We start from the raw sequence: 10,225 nt of genomic DNA, 5'->3' as shown, positions 1-10,225 counted from the left end.
CTCTCCAACCACACTGAAACCTACGTGTTTTGCAATAAAATTGGCAACCTGGGAAAGCACTACAGACACTGAAAATTCCCAAGGTGTGAGCACAAAAGGCCAGGTCTCAGTGCAGTTTCCTTCAGTTATAAAGTACGCAACTCTCTCAAGACAGCTATTTCGGAACATGCCCTTGTCGCCAGGACTCCTCACAGAAGCTGCACGCTATTGCAGACTAAACAGGAGTGCAAGCTCCTGTTGCACGGCGTGCCGGTAGGCGCTCCCGACGGCTGATCTTTAAGGTATTTTCCTTCAATGGCCAGTCAGAAATAACGCACAAACAGCCACCGAACCACTCCGGCCCGGCACCGCCTCCCTCTCTCCGCCCCCGCCGCCCCGTCCCCTCACAGCCCCGCCGCACCGCCCCCCAGCGGCTCCTCCGCACGGCGCAGCGTCAGGGCCCGAGCGGCCGCGTTGGGGCTCCGAGCGAAGGGGCGGGGCTTCGCCCTACCACGCCCACCGAGGTAGAGCGAGCGTGGCGGCTCCGCGGCGCGGCCGGGGCGCGAGGCTCCGCCCGCCCCTCTCCGCCAATGGGGGAAGGCTTTGCCGGGGGCGGGGCCGCCGCAGGCCGCGCGGGGGGCGGGGCCAGCGCAGAGTTGCCGCAGCGCCGCCGCTTGTAAACAGATCCCGCCCCACGTGACGCGCGTGCGGGGCTTGCGCGGGGGCGCCGCGCATTGTCCGCGTTGGTGACTGGCGGGACCCGCGCGGGGAGCGGAGGAGGCCATTCCCGTCCGCCCTTCCTCCCTCGTCGCTCCGGTGGGGAAGCAGCGCGCCCTCCCCCTTGTACCCCGGCCGCTAAGATGGCTGGTGGTGGGCGGTAAGGCGGTGCGGGGCTGCGGAGGAGCTGACGGGACGGGAGCGCGGAGGGCGGGCGGCGTGTGCCCGTGTGCGGAGTCGCGCAGCGCCATGTCCGCCTTCGCCCTGGAGGAGACGCTGGAGGCCGACTGGGTGGCCGTCAGGCCCCACGCCTTCCAGGAGCGGGAGAAGCACAAGTTCGCCTTCATCGTGGCCTGGAACGAGATCGAGGGCAAGTTCGCCATCACCTGCCACAACCGCACGGCGCAGCGCCAGCGCAGCGGCTCCCGTGAGCTGCGCCGCGGCGGCTCCGAGGCCGGAGCCGTCCCCAAGGCTGGCGGCCCCGCGGTGCGCAGGGACCCGGGGCCGCCCCGGGGCTGCGCCCATGCCCGGGCCGAGGCGCTGCCCAAGAGCCCGCTGCGCCCCAAGGGCAGCCCGGCGCGGAGGCCGCAGCGCGGCCCGGAGGCGGCAGGTGCCGCCGAGGAGATCGAAGTGCTAGAGCTGGGCAAGGAGGACGTGGCCGCCGCGCTGTCGCTGCCGCCCTCTCCGCCTCGGGCGAGCGACTTGAGCGCTCCCGACGCGGAGCCGGCGGGGGAGGAGTGCAGCTGGGCCGGCCTGTTCTCCTTCCAAGACTTGCGGGCCGTGCACCAGCAGCTGTGCTCGGTGAACTCGGAGCTGGAGCCTTACCTGCCTGCCTTCCCCGAGGAGCCCTCGGGCATGTGGACGGTGCTTTTCGGAGCACCGGAACTATCCGAGCAGGAGATGGACGCTCTCTGCTACAAGCTGCAAGTTTACTTGGTTCACAGCTTGGATACCTGTGGCTGGAAGATCCTTTCGCAGGTGCTCTTCACCGAGACCGACGACCCCGAAGAGTATTACGAGAGTCTGAGTGAGCTGCGACAGAAGGGGTACGAGGAGGTGCTCCAGAGGGCCCGCAGGCGCATTCAGGAGGTGAGGCTGCTGCGTGGTCCAGATGCTCCCACTTTAGTGTCGCATTTAGTTTAATCTGTGCCATCTTTTTTAGACGATTTTGTTCTTGTTGCCCTGTTCCTTAGTGAGAAAAATGGGGCTTAGCCTTTCCAACGTCCCTAGGGTCAAGATTTAAGGAGGTGCAGATTTCCCGACTCATCAGAGTGTGTGTGGCTCAGTACTTTTATCCGTGCAGTCAAATGTAGATGTTTGTAAATAAATATCCGATGGATTTGGGAAGGTCTTGCTCCCATATTTTTGTTCTTGCGTTGCCTTGCACCAGGAGGTGTTGGGGGCTGAATTTTTTTCTGTTAAATGAGAGCAGCAACATGTGGTGTTTATTTTGATAGTACAGTTTAGGCATTTAAGACCAGAAAATTCCAGGTTCATACAGTGGTGCTGAATCTAGTATTTATATAGCAAGATTATGTTCTCCAGTGGAGTAAGGAGTAAGTACAACCTTTGTTCAGCTGAGATGTTCCTAGAGTTGGAATTTAAAGAAAAAGCAAGCTGTCTGGTCCTAGTGGGTATTTGTTGTGTTGCTCTTGGTATTGTCTGTCAAGACTTGGGTGTTTCAGGACACTTCGTGTCTTTCTTAAACCATATACTGTTCTAGACAGAGTAGTTGAGGATGCCCATCTAACTAACTTCTAGCATCAGTGTATGAGAATTTTTGCTTTATCGGCCTTTGTGGACTGTATTGTATGAGGACTCAGATTTCACAGGTATAAAATGAGAATTTTACACTCGTTTTTGTGCGTTTTGTGGCCTTCGTCCAGAATATACCCGGATCTATCAAGGTGTGACTATGAGTATGAGTCAGGCTACACTGTGCTTTATTTTTACAAACATCATCTTAGTTCTGTTGTGGATATAGGTCAAGTTTGGCTGCTTCAGCTACCCACGTATATCCTGTCAATATTCTTTTGCGAATTGTGTGGTGGTGATTTTTTTTTCCTTGATGGAGTGTGAGTATATCCTCTTGCTCTCTGATGCATAGTTTTGAGTCCATAGAATTCAAGCCAAGCTTTTCCTTTGTGACTGGAGTTACAGAGTATGAGAAAATTGTAGTGTCCATGATGTAATCACGGTAAGAACATCCAAGTATAGCATTGCCAGGTAATTTAGTTCCAAACGGTTGTGTTAGGGTATATAATTTTGATTTTTTTTCATGTCTATTTCAAGGACTGAATTAAATCTTGCTATATGGTCTACAATTGGCAATTTTTTTGATAAAGTCAGTGTAGAAAAATCAGTTTGATAAAATTCAGCAGTGGTTTTAATCCACAGACTATGAAAACATATTGTCTTTCACTGGCTTTTTAAGCTGTATGAATGCTTGGGAATATATGCTTAAATTAGGTTTAGTTTACAATTCAGCAGTTTTTACAAGAACCCGTGCAGGATAAGAGGAGTTCATGTTAAACACATGGAATTTGGGAGCTGGATACCTAACTCGAGGGATGTGGTGTTTTTGAGGAAATACTAGTTAAGAATTACTGAGCAAGAGCTACTTGTTTCTGGGGGAATCTCAAATTCTATTTTGCCAGTACTAGTGGCAAAAATACATTTGTTCTCTAAGCTACATAATTTTATTCTGTGTTAATGTTCTGAACTTGGTGCAGGTAAAATGGCAGAGCCTGTGTATGTACTTGACTACTGTACAACCCTCCTTTCCCATGATAATCAGTCTGGTAGTGTACCTAAAGTCAATGCAGCTGTACTTCTGTCAGTTGTGTAAGTCGATCCTCCTTTAATTAAGGGTAGTTCATGTTTAAGAAAAGAAACCAATGGAATGACCTGCTCTTTCCCTCTTGGCTCTCAGGTTTCTCTTTTCCTTACCTGTTAGGGGTTTGCTTGGTCTACAGGAAATGTCTTCCTTTAAGCAAATACTGATGCTCCTTGTCATTGCAATTCTAAGCAAATGAAGCAGTGGATGATGGGCACTGCTTGGTATTTTTGAAGTAAAGATTTTTGTACTTTAGAGAAAAAACACGCATTCGGTAGGTTATCTCACATTTTGCTTTTCTATCTGTGCTGGAATTCTGTCCGCTGATAGCAGGAATGTTGGATCCAAGGAATTTTAAACAATTTTTCAAATTCTTACAAGAATTTTTTGGGAAAAGAGGAAGTGATTGAGAAGCGTTGGTAACCAGAATGGTATCTAGGAGGAAATGTGAAGCGTCTTCATTAATGTAAAATTGTGCAACTCCCAAGATTTTGACTTGGCATCTTAAAATGTGACTCTGTAGTTTATAGTTATTTAATATATCTCTACATTTTCTAGGACAAATTCCTCTGTGCAGTTAGACTATTACTTGAGAAATGCTTGTAGTTTCTGTTGATTGGTATTCTTCAGTGAGCAATCAAACCTTATGTTCATTGTTTTAGCATCCCCTGCTTGGACAGTCATTGCTTTCCATAAATAACACACAAGCCAGTTTATTTTCACAGCAGTTAGTAATCGTTGCATTTTGTAATAGTAATTTTTATCTCAGTCCAAATTTTAGGCCTTTAATAAACCATAAGAATGTTGCAAGTATAAAAAGATCCAAGATGAGTAAGTACAATAGTTGTAGAGGAACTGTGTGACCTGGGATTAATTTCTTCTGCCTGATTTGCAGTTTGAAATAACATTTCTTTTATTTTTTTTCAAATGAAACTTAATAATTTTGAAATAGTTGAGGAATTTATTTAAAGTAAAAACTTGTTCAAATAAGTTTATACCTCTTGAAAAAAACCTTCAGGTACTCAGTTAAAAGATAAAAAGATATTATTTCAACAGAGAGTATACCATTGAATCCTTTTTTGGGATTCCAGCTTCCTGGACAGTATTTCCAAAATACTGTACTTTGTGTCAGGAAGGCAGAAAAAGTTTGTTGCTGTACTCTTGGTCCTGCCAGTTGCCTGTTTATGTTCTTCCTACATAGAGAAGAGTTTTTCTAGATTAAGTGTAGATGTTTGTTAATTTCTGTGAGTTTAGTAATATCAGTAATGGTGCTGTATCTCTTTGTCCGTTCTGTGTTTTCAGAAGGCTGAAGGTAGTCATGTTTTCCTGAATAAAAAATGTTGTTAGTGTAAACTGTCATCAGAAGGGATGGGTGGCTTAGTCATGCCCCAAACATATTTCATTGTGTGCTCTTGCATAACAAGTTGACTATTTGGGAAATCTATCTGTATGTTACATGTCTACTTCAGCACCTTTGAAATACCAGCTTCTGGGAATGTTCCTGTTCCATACAGCTCTTAGTAGACCAAAATTTGGTCTATAGTCCTGGTTGGGTGAAATTTATTGGATGATAGTCTACAGGATCTTGAGCGCCAGGCATAAAACTAGTCAGAAGCTTGCTTTGATTTTCTTTTTGCTTTATAACATCTATGAATTCCAGTGTTTGCAGGTAGACAAAGACTCTTTTGTATCCCCATGCTGTGTGTTTTATTTTACTCTTTTTTTTAATGTGGAAGTTCAAACACTTGTAAGTGCCTGATTAAATTCTGAAGTAATTCTGAAAGCATCTTCTCTTCAGTGGCTGACTTTAGACTGCCATGAAAGTGAGGACCTACTGCTATTTATAATCTCCATCTCCTGTATGGTGATGTATTTGCTAAGCATGAGAATAATTCTGCTTGGTTTAGTTTTCCTTTGATTCAAAGAACTAGAAAGGCGAAGGAAAAATAAATCTATTTTGTTACAGTAACAACTTGTATGAGAACAAAATGTAGCATTTTTTGATGGAAAGCTATATGGTCACTTTATTTCTTTCATAATCAGATTTTTTCTATAAATTACTTTTGTGTGTTCTGAATTAATGAAATATGCTTGTGAAATTAGAGGAAGCGGCAAGGAATTGGTTCAGTTATATATCATGGAATTTTACATTTGTTACTTATCAACATGTATTTCTTCCATATTGTCACTCATTTCTGTTACAACAAAAAAGGTATATATTATCCAATAACATTTTGTTTTGTTAAGCTGTTCCAATATTTTAGTAATCAATAATATTCAGGGTTGTCTCAGTAACTAGAAGAATTTCATTTCATTGTTTTTGGCTGTATGCATTCAGTTCTAAAATAAATGTTTATATGGTAGGTAGTGGGGCACTATGACAAAAGTGGAAGTTTTCCAAATGTGAGGTGACTGGATGCTGTTCAGTGATCTGCATCTAGACACAATAAGATTTAAAGAGAGTTTCAACATCAGAATCAAAGGTAATGCAAAAGTAAATATAAAACATGACAAAAAAGTATTCTGTGTTCCAGTAACATGGAGAAAATGTTAGCAACAGTAGTGTTTCCATCAAAACCAGTGTAACATCATTCTATGCAAGAAGAAAGAATAACTTAATATTGTATATGAACTGCAGTAGTTAGGTTTAGAAGATACATAAGGTGTTTCAGGAGGGAACAGAACACTGGTTTGAATTTAACATTGGGAGCACAGAAGATTAAAATAAGATACTGGGGATTTTTTTTCCTATTGGTATGAGGAAAGCAGAGTTAAGGCTAATGCTGGGCATTTGGGAAGTCCAAGCTAGTCTTGTTGGAATGCTTTTTTCTGTGTTTATTATTTGTAGAGTTAACACTTGTTTCCACTAACACGGTTTGGATTATAAATCCATTGTAAAGAAGCTGTTTAAGTGCTGAACTGGTACTGTAAGTTAGTACTGACCAAAATATGTCAGCTGCTGTAGGGTAAACTCTGTAGAACTGGCAGGTAGCCTCCAAGCTCTTTGGAGACACCTACATGATATTAATGCTCTGGCTGGTCTTGGGCGCTTGCTAGAGCAAGTTGACAATGAGTACTGCAGCTGTACCTGAAAGTCAGAGTGGTTGAAACAGTGTACATTTATTCAAAACATAGGAAACTTATATGATTTAAAAATGAAAGGGCATTGACTTAAAAGGTTAGATCATTCTTGACAGAATTTAAATCCTAGATGAAAAGTAGAGGTGCATTCTGTGCAATATAGCAGTATTAGTAACCCTGGTCTTAATTTTTAGACCTGAAGACAGCAGCTTGCAAGTCTAGTAATTAATTTCCTTATCCAAATACCTGAAAGAGAAAAAAAAAACCCCAGAAATGCAGTATATGGTCTTTTTAACTGCCTAACGTGGGATTGGGGAACCATTTATGTCTATTACTTGGGGGAGTACTCTGATGCTGAGACTATTTAATTTGATATTCCCCTAGTTTCCCTAGATATAAATTTTCCTCTGTTTTTTGTATAAAATTGTTGGTACCTATTTGTAGTATTTTCATATGACAGAATATTTTGAAGAGGTGCAAACAACCTATGTAAGATATGTTCTGTACTCCACTGTGCTGCTCAGGATTCACAACTTCCTTCATTTCTTAGCCTTTAGAGATTATATTGGGTTGTACTTTCTTTGTGCTTACCCTTGTCTTGTGTGTTTTTTCTCATTTTTTCCTACCATTATTTTCTTCATCTTCAATTGAATGCCTTCCCTTCAAGTAAATGCTGTTTTAAACTGCTTTCTTAAGTCAGTAACATTTTTTTTTCTCTCCTTTTCTGCCTGGCATAGTATTTTTACCCAGGCAGGTGTTGAATTTGAAAACAGATTCACTGTCATAGTTTAATCTCTTTATGTTTCTGTAACATGACAAGACACTGTTTACAAATAGTCAGGGACGGCTGTGCTTTACATATGTAAATGTTGCTACCACAAACCTAAAGAAGGTGGTGAGTAGCAGAGATTTTTGGAAATTGCTGCATTTTTTGGTTTGGAGGCTGTGTTTTTACATTTATTTTTTAATATTATTGGAAACATAGCATTGCAATGCGCCAGGATATTGCTGTTATTGGAGAGGACTTCTGCAGAATTGAGGGCTCAGTCCAGCTAAAGATATATCTGCCAAACTATTTTTGCAAGAGATGAAAACCTTGTCATTAGAAATATCGTAGAGAGAAAAGGAAGCTAGGACAGGAGGAGATGGAAAATTATATTCTAAGGATACAGAGCATCTGTGAGTTAGTCAATATATATATGTATATATGAGAAGACAGCTTCCCTGCAAGCCAGGCTTTGGACATGATCATCTGCAGCCATTCATTGTAGATGTAAATAAAACGTGGGTGATATACCCTCATGACACCACTCACCAGTTAGAAAACCTTGGGCAGATACTGCTTTCAATTCAAAACTTTCAGTGGTAAGACCCTGTGTCTGGGTTTCTTTTCTGTCTATGCTTTTCCAGGTGTAGTGTTTTTGTAGGAATATCAGATCTATGTCTGTGGGTCTTTTTGATTACTAATGACAAACATTATCCATTCAGAGAAATTTGAACACTTGGACTTCTTTTGTTAAGGATTTGCTTTTGGAAAGGTCTTAGAAAACACTTCCAGTCATTCAGCAAACATTGAAATTTTTTTTAAAGGACCTTGAGTACTTCTGATTTCTTAATTAAAAATTTGGATTGTTTTATGTATTTATATACTGTTACAATACTTTCCAAAGTGTATTTGTGGCAATTGACCTTCTTTTGAAAAAATGCTGTGATATTAGTGTGAGGGAACTGGATGGGTTTGGGTTTTTTTCTCTGAAAAATGTTATTTAAATAATCAGTTAGCATTTGTTTGTCGTGACTTGCAGATGATTTATGTGACTTTTCACATAACAGTACTGCATCATGACTTGTTTGAGCTACTTTAGGGAAAGGTTGTTATAAAAGATTTTCAATAATTTAGAATAATAGATCGTTATGTTAGGAGGAACCTTACTGTGTTTTCTAGTTTGACCCTATGCTTAAAATACAACTAGTTTTGATTAGGGCTTGCTTTTTTTTTTAAAGGAAACCTGAAATTTAAAAAACACTGTGTTTTATATCTGTTGAAAGGAAATATTAAAAAAATTAAGAAGGAAAAGAAGAAATGAAAAAGATATGAATGTATTAATTAAGTTGTGAAAGTTTTGAGAGGGAAAATCTATAGATTAGTTCTAGAAGTTTCTAATTTTGTAATTTTTTACAGTGTAAATAGCCTTGTGACTTCAGGTCCGAAATTCTTTAGCCTTCAGTAATGCGTTATTTGTTCACTATCATATGTCAAAATTTTAAATTGTAGCATTTTGTCACTTCAGAGTAGTATAATTCAGAAAAAAAAAAATCATGTATGGGAGGAGGTTAAAAAAATCCCAAACTATTTGCAATATTGGAGGTCTTCTGGAGGAGTTGAATGAGTAGGTAAATGGTGTGTATAATTTCAAATGTGTTTTATCATGCTGCTTTATCACACATGGATTTTATTTCCCTTAAACATTTAAACTGAGTATCTACTCCCATCCATTTCTCCCTAAGAACAGGAATAAAACCAATTCAGACAATTAGCACCACAGAATAAAAGTCTGTGTTCCCCTGGTGCTAATAGAAATTGCTTTTGCCTGAAATACTGTTCTGGTATGAAAGTGATATAGTAGCTTGTAATTTACTGTATTTGCTGTTAAGGTAGGAGGAAAAATATGCATGATTTGGGATCTAAGGATTTTCTTCATATCTTATTTACAGTCCACTATTAAGAACAAAAAGCTAAATATGTTCTTTCTACTGGGCTTTTTTTTGGACGTATTCAATTTTTAAATAAAATCCCTATTATTTCAGCTTGGAAGCTTTAAAAATTGCATTTAGGAAGGCAAAATGCTATTTTCTTAGGCCTGCCTTTCCATGATTGCACTGTAGTATAAGGTGCCATAGAGTCTGAACTCTACCAGCATTGAAAGAATTCACAGAGGGCCATTTGAGTTACCTCTCATCTGTCACCCAGGCTTAAAGGTGGTTCATCATCTGTGTTGTTGAAGGGAGCTGAAGAACTGGATCATCAGCTTGCTGGCGTTAATGGGGGGGATGCTATCGCTTTCTGTCCTCCCCCACGTCAGCTTTGTGTTCCTTCTTGTTCTGCTTCTCTGTCCTTTCAGTATGCTGATTCAACTCAATAAACCTCAGTAAATTACTCCTAGAGAGACCACAAAGTAGTTTTTTGCCAGACACTGAATTAGTTTGTTGAAGGATCTGAAAAATACTAAAGACAGTGAAGTGGAAGAGGGGGGACCTAAGAGCATAAGGAACATGGAACTGGAGTAGACTGGGAAGAAGAGGGGCAAGATGGGATGGGAAGAGGAATCTTCTCTCAATGGGAGCAAGCTATTGGGTCAGCTTTAAAAAGTAAATTCACCCTCACAAGTACTTAGAATCTGGTATTGTTCATAAATCTTTTCCTGCTTTGAATTCAATTTTTAAAAGTCTTAACAGTAGACTTATCAGACATTTGAGAATTATTTGCTACCATGCCAAATGCACTGTAAAACTGCTAAGAGTACTAATTCAGTGCTGCTGATCTAATTCCCATGAGCTGACTTCACAGTGAAATTGATTATACCTCTTTTTTTTCTTCCCATCGAATGTTCT

At 41.4% G+C, this 10,225-nt stretch overlaps 1 protein-coding gene across 1 annotated transcript in view; it reads left to right on the top strand.

The window, feature by feature from the left end:
* The first annotated feature begins 618 nt into the window (after nucleotides 1-618).
* Nucleotides 619-10,225, top strand: part of JMY (junction mediating and regulatory protein, p53 cofactor) — a 62,809-nt gene continuing 53,202 nt past the window's right edge. The window contains exon 1 of the mRNA XM_064735547.1: nucleotides 619-1,785. Within this exon, the coding sequence (XP_064591617.1) occupies nucleotides 946-1,785 (840 nt within the window). The 5' untranslated portion in view covers nucleotides 619-945. The remainder of the gene's footprint in view (nucleotides 1,786-10,225) is intronic.

This window comes from Zonotrichia leucophrys, chromosome Z (genome assembly GCF_028769735.1).
Source record: "Zonotrichia leucophrys gambelii isolate GWCS_2022_RI chromosome Z, RI_Zleu_2.0, whole genome shotgun sequence".
Taxonomy (NCBI): domain Eukaryota; kingdom Metazoa; phylum Chordata; class Aves; order Passeriformes; family Passerellidae; genus Zonotrichia; species Zonotrichia leucophrys.
The sequence above is the reverse complement of the archived record's forward strand: the minus strand, read 5'-3'. Positions and strand labels throughout refer to the sequence as shown.